This window comes from Pan troglodytes, chromosome 7 (assembly GCF_028858775.2).
Source record: "Pan troglodytes isolate AG18354 chromosome 7, NHGRI_mPanTro3-v2.0_pri, whole genome shotgun sequence".
In the NCBI taxonomy this organism is placed as follows: Eukaryota; Metazoa; Chordata; class Mammalia; order Primates; family Hominidae; genus Pan; species Pan troglodytes.
Window position 1 is genome coordinate 133,755,644 of NC_072405.2, and position 17,388 is coordinate 133,773,031.

Here is a 17,388-nt window from a genome sequence, read left to right on the forward strand (position 1 = left end):
CCCGGCCCCTCCTCGGGGGCGCTCCCGGCCTCTACCGGCGGGTTCTACAGTTCTGCGGGAGGAGGGAGCGGGAATGGCAGCTCTCGTCTCTTGAGTAGAGCGTGGGCTATTGGATGGGGTTGGGAATTCGTCCGGAATCATAGGGTCGATAGTGCATTACCTGTGCCTGGCGCTTGTCGGTTGGATTTACTCAGCAGATCTCTGCTTCGGGGCCAGGAAGGGTGGAGCTCTGAAAATCTTTGGAGGTTACTCTGCTGAAGCCTGTGGGGTTTCAGACTGAGGTGAAGGTCATTTTAATTTTGTAAGAGAATGAAGGTACGGAGAGTTTGGGATAACTTCCCAAGGTCACCCAGCAAATAGCAGCCAGGAATCCAGTTCAGGCTCGCTGGCAGCAGAAACCATGGTCTTAACCATGTTGTCATTATAATAATGGTTACATTCATACAGCACCTGCTATATGCCACGCGTTGTTCTGGGTGGTTTAGGTAAACTAAATCACTGAGCATCACAATAACCCTAAGAGGTAGGTATTGTTATCCCTAGTTTAAAGATGAGAGCACTGAAGCACAGAGGGCTGCAAGTAATTTGCGCAGGGCCACGTAGCTTGTGAATGAAGGAGTGGGGATTTACAGTCAGGGTCTGGCCCCGGAATCCACGCATTGCACCCCTGTCCTAGGCCACCTCTGCAGCTGAAGTACCGCCCTTGCCTTAGTCCTCATACCTACTCTTTCCTGAGTAATGGCTTCTTCCCCAGCTTCTAGTCCTTGTACAGGAAACCTCAGTGCTATCTAAACCTACTCCTCCCCCTTCTGCTGGTCACTAAACCAATGCCACCAAGAGCTTAACATTTGTTCGGCCCTGATTGCATGTCAGGCCCAGTGGCAGGTGCTTCCATCGATGTCCAGGAGGTACCTTCTTTTATTATCGTTATCCTCATTTTACTAATAAAAAGACTGAGCCACAGAGAGGCTGTTCTGTGCCCCCAAATCACACATCTAGCAAGTGGTGGTGCTGAAACTGGAACCTCTTCGTGATTCTGAAGTTCATGCATCTTAACTACTGCACTATTTTTCTGTCCTGCCTCTCTTCTAAATCCCGTTAGTCCTCCTCCCTAATGTCCAGTCATTGTTTTATTCATTCATTCAATAAATGTTTATTAGGCACTTGGAGTATGTGGCATACTTCTGGGCACTGGGGATATAGCAGTGAACAAAATCGACAAATTCCCTCATGGATCCCTTGGTTCTTTCATTTTGAGAGAAAAGCAGATAAGGCCCTGTGCGATGGCTCACGCCTGTAATTCCAGCACTTTGGGAGGCCGAGGTGGGCGGATCTCTTGAGGCCAGGAGTCTGAGACCAGCCTGGCCAACATGCAGAAACCCTGCCTCTACTAAAAATACAAAAATTAGCCAGGTGTGGTGGCGTGCACCTGTAATCCCAGCTACTCGGGAAGCTGAGGCAGGAAAATCGCTTGAACCTGGGAGGTGGAGGTTCCAGTGAGCTGATGCCACTGCCCCTTCCTGCCTGGGCAACAGAGCAAGACTCCATCTCAAAAAAAATAAAAATAAAAAGCCAAAAAAACAAGTAAACCATGTTTGGGTGATGTTAAATACTATGAGAAAAATAAGATAAAGGATGGTGACTTATCTTCTATTAGGATATTTTGAGAAGACATTGTTGATAAGGTGATATTTGAAAAGAGATCTGAAAAAAGAGGGTGGGAGCTTTGCAACTATTGGAGGATGGTCGTTTAAGCAGGGAGAACAGCAGGTACAAAGGCTCTGAGAAGGAATCGTGCTGTGAGTGTGATAGGAACAGTGAGGAGGCTGGTACAACTGGAGTATTGGAGTTAGAGCAGTCTTGTAGAAGAATGGTAAGAGATGACCACTCTACCACAGAGTTTCTCCATCTTGGCTTGAGTGACATTTTGAGCATGATAATTCTTTTCTATGGAGGCTGTCCTGTGTATTGCAGGACGTGTAGCAGCATCCCTGGCTTCTACCCACTAGATACTGTTAGCACCCTAGCCCTAGTTATGACAACCAAAAATGTCTCCAGACATTGCTAAGTGTCCTGTAGGGGTTGGGGGGCAAAATCGCCTCTTGCTGAGAACCAGTGCTCTACCCTGTCTGAACACATCAGGTGGGGACACCACACTACTTTGGCTCCTGCAGCTTCGTGGGGTTTTTTTTTTTTTTTTTTTTTGAGACAGAGTCTCAGTCTGTTGCCCAGGCCGGAGTGCAATGGTGCCATCTTGGCTCTCTGCAGCCTCCACCTCCCGGGCTCAAGCCATTCTTCTGCCTCAGCCTCCTGAGTAGCTGGGACTACAGGCACCCACCACCATGCCCAGCTAATTTTCGTATTTTTAGTAGAGACGGGGTTTCACCACATTGGCTGGGCTGGTCTTGAACTCCTGACCTCAGGTGATCCATCTGCCTCAGCCTCCCAAAATTCTGGGATTACAGGTGTGAGTTACCGTGCCCGGCCATCCTGCAGGTTTTTTAACTAGAAATGAATGCCACCTGTCTACTTCTGTTAGCTTCCGTCATGTTAGCTTCCAGATGTTACTTACGCTTCAAGACCCTGCTTAATGATAATAGTGGCAGCCAGTATTTGTTTGGGACTGTGTCGTCAGCAGAGCATTTCTGATTCTGACTTGTTTTGTGTTTTTCAAACAATTGTGGAGTGCCTGCTTTGTGCCAGGGGTCCTCCCCATCTGCATGCATCTCTGACCTCAGCTCATCACTGGGAACCCCTGGAGCGTCCCAACCTTTCTGCTGCCAAGATGATCAGCTGACAGCTTGGGGCAAATCCACAGCCCTCCCTCCCTCCCTTCCTTCCTTTCTTCCCTCCCTCCCTCCCTCCCTCCTTCCTTCATTCCTTTCTTCCCTCCCTCCCTCTCTCCCTTTTTTGAGTCCCTTATGCTTTTGTTTAGAGTTTAAAGAACATTTCAGATATTATCCAATCACATATTTTGTTTGAGTTTTTTTCCCTTCCAACTTTTATTTTAGATTTGGGGTTACATGTGCAGGTTTGTTACATGGGTAAAGTGTATGTGTTGGGGGTTTGGTGTACAAATTATTTTGTCACCCAGATAGTGAGCATACTACCAGACAGATAGTTTTGATCCTCACCCTCCTGTCACCCTCTACCCTCAAGTAGGCCCCGTGTCTACTGTTTCCTTTTTTGTGTCCATGTGTACTCAAGGTTTAGCTCCCACTTATACGCAAGAACATTCAGTGTTTGCTTTTCTCTCCCTGTGTTAATTCACTTGGGATATTGGCCTCCAGCTTCATCCATGTTGCTGCAAATGACATGATTTTTGTTCTTTGTCATTGCTGTGTAGTATTCCATGGTGGATGATATATACCACATTTTCTTGATCCAGTTCACCATTGATAGGTACCTAGGTTGATTCTATATCTTTGCTATCATGAATAGTGCTGTGATGAACATATATGTGCATGTGTCTTAATAGTAGGATTTATATTCCTTTGGGTATATACACAGTAATGGGATTGCTAGGTCGCATGGTAGTTCTGTTTCAAGTTCTTTGAAAAATCTCCAAACTGCTTTCCACAGTGGCTTAACTAATTTACATTCCCACCAGGAGTGTATAAGCATCCCCTTTTCTCCACCAACTTGCCAGCGTCTGTTATTTTTTGCCTTTTTTTTTTTTTTTTTTTTGAGACAGGGTCTCACTCTGTCACCTAGGCTTACAGTGCAGTGGCATGATCATGGCTCACTGCAACCTCAACTTCCTGGGCTTAAGTGATCCTCTCACCTCAGCTTCCTAAGTAGCTGGGAGTACAGGTGGGTATCACCACTTTTTTGACTTCTTAAATTATTTTTATTTATTTTTATTTATTTATTTATTTATTTATTTATTTATTTATTTAAGACGGATTCTCACTCTGTCATCAGGCTGGAGTGCAGTGGTGCAATCTAGGCTCGCTGCAACCTCCGCCTCCTGGATTCAAGCGGTTCTGCCTCAGCCTCCTAAGTAGCTGGGACTACAGGCATGCACCACCATGCCCAGCTAATTTGTGTATTTTTAGTAGAGACGGGGTTTCACCATGTTGGCCAAGATTATCTTGATCTCTTGACCTCTTGGTCTGCCCGCCTCGGCCTCCCAAAGTGCTGGGATTATAGGCATGAGCTGCCGTACCCGGCCTATTTATTCATTTTTTGAGACAGAATCTCACTCTGTCACCCAGGCTGGAGCGCAGTGGTGCAATCATGGCTCACTGCAGCCTCGACCTGGTGTCAATCAATCCTCCCACTTCAGTCTCCCGAGTAACTGGGGCTACAGGTGTGCACCACCATGCCCAGCTAATTTTTATATTTTTTGTAGTGTGGGGTTGTGCCATGTTGCCCAGGCTGGTCTTGAACTTTTGGGCTCAAGCAGTCTTCCTGCCTTGGCCTCCCGAACTGTTGGGATTACAGATGTGAGCTACTGCACCTGGCCTGACTTTAAGAATAGTCATTCTGACTGGAGTGAGATGGTATCTCATTGTGGTTTTGATTTGCGTTTCTCTAATGATTAGTGTTGTTGAGCATTTCTTCATATGCTTATTGGCCATGTGCATGTCTCTTTTTCCTTTTTTTTTTTTTTTTTTGAGATGGAGTCTTACTCTGTTGCCCAGGGTGGAGTGCAGTGGCTCGATCTCGGCTCACTGCAGCCTCTGCCTCCCAGGTTCAAGTGATTCTCCCAGCTGAGCCTCCAGAGTAGCTGGGATTACAGGTGTGCACCACCATGCCCAGCTAAGTTTTGTATTTTTCTTTTCTTTTTTTTTTTTTTTGAGACGGAGTCTTGCTCTGTTGCTCAGGCTGGAGTGCAGTGGCGCGATCTTGGCTCACTGCAAGCTCCGTCTCCTGGGTTCACACCATTCTCCTGCCTCAGCCTCCCGAGTAGCTGGGGCTGCAGGTGTCCACCACCACACCCGGCTAATTTTTTGTATTTTTTTTTAGTAGAGACAGGGTTTCACCATGGTCTGGATCTCCTGACCTCGTGATCCACCTGCCTCGGCCTCCCAAAGTGCTGGGATTACAGGCGTGAGCCACCACGCCCAGCCTAAGTTTTGTATTTTTAATAGAGACAGTGTTTCACCATGTTGGCCAGGCTGGTCTTGAACTCCTGACCTCAAGTGATCCACGCGCCTTGGCCTCCCAAAGTGCTGAGATTATAGATGTGAGCCACTGTGCCTGTCTATCTGCTTTTGAGAAGAAGTATCTGTTCATGTCCTTGGCCTATTTTTTAATGGGGTTGTTTTTTGCTTGTTTATTTAAGTTCCTTATAGATTCTGGATATTAGACTTTATCAGATGCATAGTTTGCAAATATTTTCTTGCATTCTGTAGGTAGTCTGTTTTTTGTTTTGGGGTTTTTTTTTTTTGAGACAGGGTCTCACTCTGTCACCCAGGCTGGAGTGCAGTGGCACAATTACAGCTCATTGCAGACTTGACCTCCCAGGCTCAAGTAATCCTCTCACGTCAGCCTCCCAAGCAACTGAAACTAGAGATGTGTGCCAGCATGCCTGGTTAATTTTTTTTACTTTTTGTGGAGACAGGGTCTCTCTATGTTGCCCAGGCTCATCTTGAACTCTTGGGCTCAAGTGATCTTCCTGCCTGGGCTTCCCAAAGTGCTGGGATTACAAGCACGAGCCTCACAGCGCCTGGCTGTAGGTTGTCTATTTACTCCATTGATAGTATTTTTTTTTTTTTTTTTTGCTGTGCAGAGCTCTTTAGTTTAATTAGGTCTCACTTGTCAATTTTTGTTTTTGTTGCCGTTGCTTTTGGAGTCTTCATCATGAAATCTTTGCCAGGGCCTATGTCTGGAGTGGTATTTCCTAGGTTTTCTTCTAGGGTTTTATAGTTTTAGGTATTACATTTAAGTCTTTAATCCATCTTGAGTTGATTTTTGTATATGGTGAAAGGAAGGGGTCAAGTTTCACTCTTCTGCATATGGTTAGCCAGCTATCCCAGCATCATTTATTAAATAGGGAATCCTTTCCCCATTGCTTGTTATTGGACTTTGTTGAAGATCAGATGGTTGTAAATGTAAATATGCGGCTTTATTTCTGGGTTCTCTAACCTGTTCCATTGGTCCGTGTGTCTGTTTTTGTACCAGTACCATGCTGTTTTGGTTACTATAGCCTTCTAGTATAATTTGAAGTTGGGTAGTGTGACGCCTACAGCTTTGTTCTTTTTGCTTAGGATTGTTTTGGCTGTTTGGGCTCTTTTTTGGTGCATATGAATTTTAGAATAGTTTCTTCTAATTCTTCCACAACTCGCTTGCTCTTCCTTCCTTTCCCTCCCTCCCTTCCTTCCTTCCCTCTCTCCCGCCTTCCCTCCCTCCTTCCCTCCTTTCTTTCTGTCTCTCTCTTTCCTTCCTTCTCTTCTTTTGTTTTCTCTTCTCTTTTCTTTTTCTTTCTTTGTCTTTCTTTTCTTTCTTTTCCTCCCTTTCCCTCCTTTTCCTTCCTTTCCCTCCTTTTCCTTCGCTTCTGTTTCTCTTTTTCTTTCTTTTTTTTCTTTTTCTTTCTGGAGGGTCTTGCTACATTGCCTAGGCTGGTTTCAAACTCCTGAGCTCAAGTGATCCTCCCACCTCAGCCGAGGCGTTGGGATTACAGTTGTGAGCTACTGCACCCCACCTACAGGTATTTTTGTTTCAGCTGTGACTCCTTGTATTTCCGAGTATAAGATCATCTCCCCCTTTTTTTTAACGTCGAAACTTTCATGGGATTCTCCTACATGATATTCGTTATGCTCTTGAAAAACAATTGCTGACTAAAAGGGACTAAAAAGTCAGTGACTTTTACGAAGTTTACATTTTTTTCTGTGTAACATTTGCATATATTTCAAAAATAACAGTGTATGTTCAAGCCACATTATGTATTCAGCTTACCAGTAGTGCTTGTGGTACTGTGGATTCATGAACTCTTTGTAGTTTTTATTATTATTATTATTTTTAATTTTTAGATGGAGTCTTGCTCTGTCACCCAGGCTAGAGGAGCAGTGGTGCAATCTTGGCTTATTACAACCTCTGCCTCTCAGGTTCAAGTGAGTCTTGTGCCTCAGCCTCCTGAGTAACTGGGATTATAGGCGCATGCTCCTACGCCTGGCTGATTTTGTGTTTTTTTTTTTTTTTTTTTTGAGATGAAGTCTCACTCTGTCACCCAGGCTGGAGTGCAGTGGTGCGATCTTGGCTCACTGCAACCTGTGCCTCCCGGGCTCAAGCGATTCTCATGCCTCAGCCTCCCAAGTAGCTGGGGTTACAGGTTTGTGCCACCATGCCTAGCTAATTTTTGTATATATATTTTTAAGACGAAGTCTCACATTGTTGCCTGGGCTGGAGTGCAGTAGCGCGATCTCAGCTCGCTGCAACCGCCGCCTCCCAGGTTCAAGCAATTCTCCTGCCTCAGCCTCCTGAGTAGCTGGGATTACAGGTGCCTGCCACCACACCCATCTAATTTTTTGTATTTTTAGTAGAGACGGGGTTTCACTATGTTGGCCAGGCTGGTCTTGAACGCCTGACCTCATGATCCACCCGCTTCGGCCTCCCAGAGTGCTGGGATTACAGGCGTGAGCTGCTGCGCCTGGCCATTAATTTTTGTATTTTTAATAGGGTTTCGTCATGTTGGCCAGGCTGGTCTTGAACTCCCAACCTCAGGTGATCCAAGGTCTTAAACTCCTGACCTCAGGTGATCCACCTGCCGCGGCCTCCCAAAGTGCCTGGATTACAGGCATGAACCACCTCGCCTGGCCCCTTTGTATTAACTCTAAGCCCACCCTTAGAGGGGAATGAACAAAGAGAAACTACAACCTATACCTCTTCCCATATCCCTCCGAATTAATGACACCCTCTTCCTTTCTGCATGCAGCTTTTATGGCCTTCTATGATGCTTGCCACTTATGGATTTGTATGTCTCTGCTCATGGTCTGTAAGCTCTAATTTATCATCATATCATCCAAGCACGTAGCACAGTATTTTGTACATTATAGGCTCTTGAAGGTATTTGCGGTAAACTCCCCAAAAACTTGTATAAGCCAGAGAGATAATTGTCTTCTTCAAACCTGGCCTTAGAACATTTAGATTAAGGAAATTTTATCGTGACATAATATGACATATACCGTATGTCATGTTGAAACAGTCAGTAAAAATTTTTTTTTTAGAGGTTGTCTCTCTCTGTTGCCCAGGCTGGAGTGCAGTGACACAATCTTGGCTCACTGCAACCTCCGCCTCCTGGGTTCAAGCGATTCTCCTGCCTCAGCCTCCCGAGTAGCTGGGATTACAGGCATCAGCCACCACACCCAGCTAATTTTTATATTTTTAGTAGAGACAGAGTTTCACCATATTGGCCAGACTGGTCTCAAACTCCTGACCTCAGGTGATCCACATGCCTCAGCCTACCAAAGTGCTGGGATTACAGACGTAAGCCACCATGCCCGGCCCAGTCAGTAAATTTTTATTACTCTATAGTACATATCATATGAAGTAGTCAGTAGCAGTAGCAATCTCCCCACCCCCCCCCCACTTTTTTTTTTTTTTTTTAACCACAACCGTCACTTTTCCCTTGTAGTTTCCTAGTTATTTTAGAGAAAAGGAAAACCATGGGAGAAAAATATGTCCAACTTCCGTATTTTAAGCCTAGTTTTATAGAGCATTTGAGACAGGCAAGGCAAAGATTGATGAACTGAAAGAGTGTCTACTTCTGTAAGATGGCGACCATCCTCAGGGCTGTTCATGCCTTGCTTCATTTTTAGGTAGCATGGCGTGGATGAAATTAGGCTTTGGGCCGGGCATGGTGGCTCACACCTGTAATCCCAGTATTTTGGGAGGCCAAGGCAGGTGGATCACCTGAGGTCAGGAGTTCAAGACCAGCCATGGCCAACATGTGATGGCCAACATGTGAAACCCCATCTCTACTACAAATACAAAAATTAGCCAGAAGTGGTGGCATGCATCTGTAGTCCCAGCTACTTGGGAGGCTGAGGCAGGAGAATTGCTTGAATCCAGGAGGTGGAGGTTGTAGTGAGCTGAGATTGTGTCACTGCACTCCAGCCTGGGTGACAGAGCGAGACTCCGTCCCCGCTCCCCGCCCCCAAAAAAGAAACTAGGCTTTGACAGACTGAGCCACATTCTGTGAACAGAGTGTTAGTGTAGCTCATTTTGAGCAAAGGTGCGTGTATCTTACTAGAAAAAGATAGGAACCCAACAGCTGAGCTGTGAGTACTGCCCGAAGTGACTGGTTTCCTGTGCATGGGGGTGCAGTTCAGTTACTGCTCTGTTTGATGTACTACTGGGCATCACTTTACTTAGGTGGGTTCTGACTACTGCTTCAGATAGCCAAAGACCTGTCACATAGAAGAGAGATTCATCTGGGGCAAAGGTATGGGAAGATTGATTTCAGTTCAGTATGAGAAAGAACTTTCTAAAAATCAGGCCTCTTGAGAAGGCCAGGCACAGTGGCTCATACCTGTAATCCCAGTATTTAGGAAGGTTGAGGTGGGAAGATTGCTTGAGCTCAGCAGTTCAAGACCAGCCTGGGCAACGTGGCAAGACCTTGTCTCCACACACACAAAAATAATTTTTAAAATTAGTTGGGTGTGGTGATGTGCATCTGTGGTCCCAGCTACTCAGGAGGCTGAGGCTGGGAGTTTGAGGCTGCAGTGAGCTGTGGTTGAGCCACTGCACTTCATTCAGCCTGGGCTATGGAGTGAGACCCTGTCTCTAAAAATAAGCATAGGCTGGGCATGGTGGCTCACTCTGTAATCCCAGCACTTTGGGAGGCTGAGGTAGGTGGATCACTTGAGGTCAAGAGTTTGAGACCAGCCTGGCCAACATGGTGAAACGCCATCTCTACTAAAAATACAAAAGTTAGCTGGGTGTGGTGCTGCACGCCTGTAATCCCAGCTACTCAGGAGGCTGAGGCATGACAATCACTTGAACCTGAGAAGTGGAGGTTGCAGTGAGCCGAGATCACACCACTGCACTCCATCCTGGGCAGTGAAGTGAGACTCTGTCTCCAAAAATAAATAAATAAAAATAAATAAAATTATGTCCCTTTCTTACTAGAGGGGCGTGGGGAATCCCACTCACAGGGATTCCCCCAAATGAGTTCCCGGACATATCACGTAATTACTCCTGATTCTTCCCAGCCAGGAGGCTTCCAACCCAAAACACCCATCCTGCCCCATTTCTAAAGAGAGCAGGGAACCAGTGTTAACTAAGATTTTTGTGCGTTTACAGTATATGATTATGCCTATTTTACAAATGAGAAAAGCAGATTCTTGGAGAAGTCAAGATGGTCAAAGCTTTTTTTTTTTTTTTTTTTTTTTGAGTTGGAGTCTTGCTCTGTTGCCCAGGCTGGAGTGCAATGGTGTGATCTTTGGCTCACTGCAACTTCTGTCTCTCAGGTTCAAACAATTCTCCTGCCTCAGCCTCCCAAGTAGCCGGGATTACAGGCACCCGCCACCATGCCTGGCTAATTTTAGTATTTTTAGTAGAGACGGGGTTTCACCATATTGGTCAGGCTGGTCTCTCGGCCAGGCTGGTCTCGACCTCCTGACCTCGTGATCCGCCCGCCTCGGCCTCCCAAAGTGCTGGGATTACTGGCCTGAGCCACCACGCCTGGCCTTTGTCAAAGGTTCTTACCTTGTAAGTGGCTGAGTTAGAATTTCAGCTGTATTACAAGTTGCTGGGCCCAAAACTCATAGAATATTGACATATTTTATCAGTTATAAAATGCCTCCATGTACAAGCACTGCTAGGGGAGGTAATTAGCTCTGTGTGGAGAGGGGTTTACACACAGTATAGGTTGAATACCAGCTTGTTGGGATGTTTTAGAGGAGATTCAGACATTAGCCAGTTGTTGGATGACATGGTGTTTAAGGTCTTTTCCAACTTTTTGATGTCATCATCAGTATTTTGTTCAAATTTAAAAGACACATAGAATGTTCTCTAATCTTGATTAAACAATTATTTTATTTCAGTGAAGAAAATATTTGGAAGCTCTGTGAATACATCAAAAACCATGACCAGTATCCTTTAGAAGAATGCTATGCTGTCTTCATATCTAATGAGAGGAAGATGGTAAGTTGGTGAGTGATTGCAGAAAGAAAACAAGAGATTTAGGATGACATTAGAAGCTAAATTAAAAAAAAAAGAAGCTAAATATAGCATGGGTGTAGTACTCTTCTGAAGTGTGCTTTATTAAATACAGCAACATTTAAAAGCTTGCTTTTGAATGAGATTTTTTTCCTTACAAGGCACGATTGAGTTAGAAGAGTTGAGTCCCTTCTGTCGCCCAGGCTGGAGTGCAGTGGCGTGATTCTTGGCTCACTGCAACCTCCACTTCCCGGGTTCAAGCGATTCTCCTGCCTCAGCCTCCCAAGTAGCTGAGACTACAGGCATGTGCCACCACGCCCAGCTAATTTTTGTATTTTTTAGTAGAGATGGGGTTTTGCTATGTTGGCCAGGCTGGTCTCGAACTCCTGGCCTCAAGTGATCCTCCCACCTCAGCCCCCTAAAGTGCTGGGAGTACAGGTGTGAGCCACCATGCCCAGCTTAGTCCCTTACTTTAGGTAAGGAAATATGTGATGGTCTACGCAGATAAAGTCCCTTTTCTTTAGGTATCAATGTAGACCTGTTTTTTTTTTGTTTGTTTGTTTGTTTTTTCTTTTATTTTTTGGTACGGAGTCTCACTCTGTTGCCCAGGCTATAGCACAATGGTGTGATCTCGGCTCACTGCAACCTCTGCCTCCCAGGTTCAAGTGATTTTTGTGTCTCAGGCTCCCAAGTAGCTGGGACTACAGGTGTCCCACCACGATGGCCGGCTAATTTTTGTATTTTCAGTAGAGACAGGCTTTCTCCATGTTGGCCAGTCTGGTCTCGAACTCCTAACCTCAGGTGACCTGTCTGCCTTGGCCTCCCAATGTGGTGGGATTACCAGCATGAGCCACTGTGCCTGGCCATTTTTTTTTCTTTTTTTAAATTCAAGATGGAAGATGTAGACTTTTTAAAAATTGCTTAGAGACGCATACTCTCAGTTTTAAAGTAAGGATTTGTCTCTGGAGTTTAAATAGAACTCCAGTCAGCTTACATGAAGAATTAGAAAAAGTAAGCCCTTCATATTTTGTAAAACACATTTGCAGGCATCATCTCATTTGATCCCAATGGAAGCCCTGTGAAGCAGGCAAGGTTTGGACGACTTTCTTCATTTTATAGATGAGGAAATTAAGACTTAGGGTGGCCCTATGAATAATTAAATGGGAGAGCAAGATTTGATACCTGCCAGGACTTCTGATTCCTAGTTCAGATCCCTTTTCACTCTCCGAAGACCATCATACAATAACTTGTGCTCTTGAGAGCTTTCATTGTTGGGGATACTTAGAAGGATTTCGATTTCTTCCTCTTCATTCATTCCTTCACCTTGATTTTTGCATGCTTAAAAATACTTTATTTCTCATGTATGTATTGCTTTAAATAATTTAGTAGTAGCCAGGTACAGTAACACGTGCCTGTAGTCCCAGCTACTTGTGAGGCGGCTGAGGCGGGCAGATCTCTTGAAGCCAAGAGTTCAAGGCTGCAGTATACTATGATGGCACCTGTGAGTAGCCACTGCACTCCAGCCAGGGCAGCATCACAAGATCCTGTCTTGGCCAGGTGCGGTGGCTCACGCCTATAATCCCAGCACTTTGGGAGGCTGAGGTGGGCAGATCACTTGAGATCAGGAGTTTGAGACCAGCCTGGCCAAGTTTCCCAGCTACTTGGGAAACTGAGGCAGGAGAATCGCTTGAACCCGGGAGGCGGAGGTTGCAGTAAGCCCAGATTGTGCCACTGCACTCCAGCCTGGGTGACAGAGCAGGACTCTGTCTCAAAAAAAAAAAAAATCCCGTCTCAAAAAAAAAAAAGGAAAATAATTTAGTAGTGGTTTAACTGAAGGTATGGCTTACGAAATGTATTGTATTTTGTAGATACCTATCTGGAAACAACAGGCGAGACCTGGAGATGGACCTGTGATCTGGGTAAGACAGTTAATACAGAGAGTATTGACGCATTATGACTTGTAACCCCTTAGTGTTCTGTATGTTTTGGTAAAGCAGAAGTGACCTAAGCAGTAGAGAAAGGCTACGGTAATTATCAATAAATTGACCCTTTGAGAATAGATGTTATTTGATCTAAGGTAGAAATACTGTAGGCATATTTTGTTTTAACTTTTTGTTTTGAAATCATTATAGGAATGATTTTAAATGATGGATATATTTGTGATCTCAACTCTTACCATTCAGCACAGGAAGGAATTTTGGCTACACATTAGAATTATCTGGAGACTGTTAAAAATGTAGTTTTCAGCTGGGCGCGGTGGCTCACACCTGTAATCCCAGCAGTTTGGGAGGCCAAGGCGGACGGATCACTTGAGGCCAGGAGTTCAAGACCAGCCTGGCCAACATGGCGAAACACCATCTATAATAGTAATACAAATATTAGGCCGGGCGCAGTGGCTCATGCCTGTAATTCCAGCACTTTGAGAGGCTGAGGTAGGTGGATCACTTGAGGCCAGGAGTTTGAGGCCAGTCTGGCCAACATGGCAAAACTCCGTCTCTACTAAAAAAAATACAAAGATTAACTGAGCCTGGTGGCACGCACCTATAGTCCCAGCTACTCGGGAGTTTGAGGCAGGAGAATTGCTTGAACCCGGGAGGTGGAGGCTGCAGCGAGCTGAGATTGCGCCACTGTACTCCAGCTTGGGTGACAGAGAGAGACCCTGTCTCAATAAATAAATAATGTAGTTTTCTGATTTAGTAAATCTAGAGAGGGGTTCAGGAGTTAGTGTTCTTGATGAACTCCTAGGTGAACATGACTGGCATTTGAAAAATACAGATCTACTCCCACCCCTTTATTTTTCAGGGAAGAAATAAACACAGAAGAGCAAAGTGAGCAGCTCAGAGTGGCATGGTCAGTGGCAGAACTGGGTCTCACACCTGGGTCCTTTTTAGTACACATCTACATGTCACCTTAATGCATTCCCCTAAAGAATGGAGGCCAGGGTTGGGCACGGTGGCTCATGCCTATAATCCCAGAACTTTGGGAGGCTGAGGTGGGTGGATCACCTGAGGTCAGGAGTTCAAGACCAGCCTGGTCAACATGGTAAAACCCCGTCTCTACTAAAATACAAAAATTAGCTGGGTGTGATGGCGTGTGCCTGTAATCCCAGCTACTCGGGAGGCTGAGGCAGGAGAATTGCTTGAACCCGGGAGGTGGAGGCTGCAGCGAGCTGAGATTGCACCACTGTACTCCAGCTTGGGTGACAGAGAGAGACCCTGTCTCAATAAATAAATAATGTAGTTTTCTGATTTAGTAAATCTAGAGAGGGGTTCAGGAGTTAGTGTTCTTGATGAACTCCTAGGTGAACATGACTGGCATTTGAAAAATACAGATCTACTCCCACCCCTTTATTTTTCAGGGAAGAAATAAACACAGAAGAGCAAACTGAGTAGCTCAGAGTGGCATGGTCAGTGGCAGAACTGGGTCTCACACCTGGGTCCTTTTTAGTACACATCTACATGTCACCTTAACCCATTCCCCTAAAGAATGGAGGCCAGGGTTGGGCACGGTGACTCATGCCTATAATCCCAGAACTTTGGGAGGCCGAGGTGGGTGGATCACCTGAGGTCAGGAGTTCGAGACCAGCCTGGTCAACATGGTAAAACCCCGTCTCTACTAAAATACAAAAATTAGCTGGGTGTGATAGCGTGTGCCTGTAATCCCAGCTACTCGGGAGGCTGAGGCAGGAGAATTGCTTGAACCTGGGAGGCAGAGGTTGCAGTGAGCTGAGGTCACGCCATTGCATTCCAGCCTGGGCAAAAAGAATGAAACTCCATATCAAAAAAAAAAAAAAAAAAATAGAGTTTTTATGCTAATAAACACGAAAGCAAAGTAAAAGGAAAACGACACTGATGAATTGTAACAAACTCCTAGTTTCTGGGTATTTATTTAAAATTATGTATCATTTGACTGGCTTCGCTCATTTATTTAACACGTATATATTGAGTGTGTTTTATATGCCAGGCTAAAAACAGATTAAAATCCCTGACCTCACAGAGCTGACGTTCTCAGTTTCGTTGCCAGCAGGTGATCTTGCATGAAAGCTGCTCTTGCATGAAAGCCCAAGCCCCTCAGCTCTAGGGTTAGGAGCACAGGTTCTGGAGTTAGGCATACTGGGTTTAAGTCCCAGGCCTCTCATTGGTCAGCTGTGGGATCCAGATAGGTTATTTACCCTCTGTCTTCAGTGTCTCCCCCTGGTCAGTGGGGTTGTGAGGCTTAAATGAGATAATGCACAGGAAGCATCTTCCTGGTGTCTGCTACTGGTACTCAGGAAGTGTTGGCAGTTACTGTTAGCAGTGGTACCTAACCCCTGTTGTAGATGGTCCGTGTGCACGAGAAATCATCCCTGTTGCTGAACAGCTTAGCTGATTTTGAGTCGTGGTCTTACTCCCCATCCTAGGGAAACTTGGAGGGGAAGGACCTGTAGCCATGTCTCCCTTACACATCTCATGGCAGCTCAAGATGGGGAATCCTGTTGCAAGAAGTCTCCCCACACCCTCTGGCAGGTTTTGCTTTGCCTCGCTGCTGTCCTGTTGTAGGGCATGGGTAGGCCTCGCTGAGTGAGCAGAGACACCAGTGAGTAGTAGTGAGTAAAATTCGAGGACACTAAATCCTGAACCCCTTTCTAGATTTACTAAATCAGAAAACTACATTGTTAACGCAGTCTCTGGATAATTCTAATGTGTAGCCAGACTACATATTGCCAAAGTCCCTTCCCATGCTAAATGGATAAGTCTATGACATCACAAATATATCTGCCACATTAGCCATTTAAAATCATTCCTATAATAATTTCAGGTTGGGCGTGGTGGCTCACACCTGTAATCCCAGCACTTTGGGATGCAGAGGCAGGCAGATCCCATGAGGTCAGGAGTTCGAGACCAGCCTCATCAACATGGTGAAACCCTGTCTCTATTAAAAATACAAAAATTAGCGTGGTGGTGGGCGCTTGTAGTCCCAGCTACTTGGGTGCCTGAGGCAGGAGAATTGCTTGAACCTGGGGGGCAGAGGTCACACTGAGCTGAGATCATACCACTGCACTCCATCCTGGGCGATACAATGAGACTTCATCTCAAAAAAAAAATCATTCCTATAATAATTTCTTTTTTTAAATTTTATTTATGTATTTTTTTTTTTTGAGATGGAGTCTCACTCTGTCGCCTAGGTTGGAGTGCAGTGGTGTGATCTCGGCTCACTGCAAACTCTGACCCCCAAGGTTTAAGCAATTCCTCTGCCTCAGCCTCCCGAGTAGCTGGAATTACAGGCGTGTGGCACACGCCTGGCTAATTTTTTTATTTTTAGTAGAGATGGGATTTCGCCATGTTGGCCAGGCTGGTCTCGAACTCCTGACCTCAAGTGATCCGCCCGCCTCGGCCTCCCAAATTGCTGGGAGTACAGGCGTGAGCCACTGCCTGTCCTCCTGTAATAATTTCAAAACAAAAAGTTAAAAGAAAACATGCCTATAGTATTTCTATCTTAGACCAAATAACATGGAGCAGATGGTGGCATCTGTAGGTGACATCCCCACTCCTAGCACAATCAGTCTTTTCCTGGCAGCTGGGCAGACACTGAACCAACTCAGAGAGTGAGGCTGCTGCTCAAGCCTGCATTCCTTGGCTCCTCATCTGTGCCATGAAGGCAATTTTGGGCCAACCCTTTTCCTTTGCAGTCCCTCAGCTGCCTAGTGTATAGGAATGTGGACCTGAACTTACTAGAGAGTTGTGAATAGTCATTGTGTATGCCTTTTCACAAGTTGTACCTTCTTTCTGGAAAGCTGTCCCCATCAGGCAAGATTCTGCAATGGGGTCCTTTCCTCTGTGAAACTCTCTTTGGCCATTGGGCTCCTGTCCTCTTCCTTTCTTGGTTGGCTTTAATTTTTTATTTTTATTTATTTATTTGTTTTTGAGACAGATTCTTGCTCTGTTGCCCAGGCTGGAGTGCAGTGGCATGATCTTAGCTCAGTGCAACCTCTGTCTCCTGGGTTCAAGTGATTCTCGTGCCTCAGCCTCCTGAGTAGCTGGGGCTACAGGTGCATGCCACCACACCCGGCTCATTGTTGTATTTTTAGTAGAGACGGGGTCTCACTATGTTGGCCAGGCTGGTCTTGAACTCCTGACCTCATGTGATCCACCTGCCTCGGCCTCCCAAAGTGCTGGGATTACAGGCATGAGCTACCATGCCCAGCCTTTGGTTGTCTTTTAAAAGGGTTGATCATTTACACGCTAATGCTTCTAGCAGCACTATGAGGTAGACCAAGCTTGTCTAACCTGCAGCCTATGGGCT

At 45.6% G+C, this 17,388-nt stretch overlaps 1 protein-coding gene across 16 annotated transcripts in view; it reads left to right on the top strand.

The window, feature by feature from the left end:
* NTAQ1 (N-terminal glutamine amidase 1) overlaps window positions 1–17,388 on the top strand; it is a 50,789-nt gene that overhangs the window by 350 nt on the left and 33,051 nt on the right. For all 16 annotated transcript variants that reach the window (XR_010159324.1, XR_010159326.1, XR_010159327.1 and 13 more), the window contains exons 2-3: window positions 10,992–11,091; window positions 12,975–13,025. Coding sequence is in view for 2 of the 16 variants with exons in the window: in XM_519939.6 (XP_519939.3) it covers window positions 10,992–11,091; window positions 12,975–13,025 (151 nt within the window). In the remaining 14 variants the exon portion in view is untranslated. The remainder of the gene's footprint in view (window positions 1–10,991; window positions 11,092–12,974; window positions 13,026–17,388) is intronic.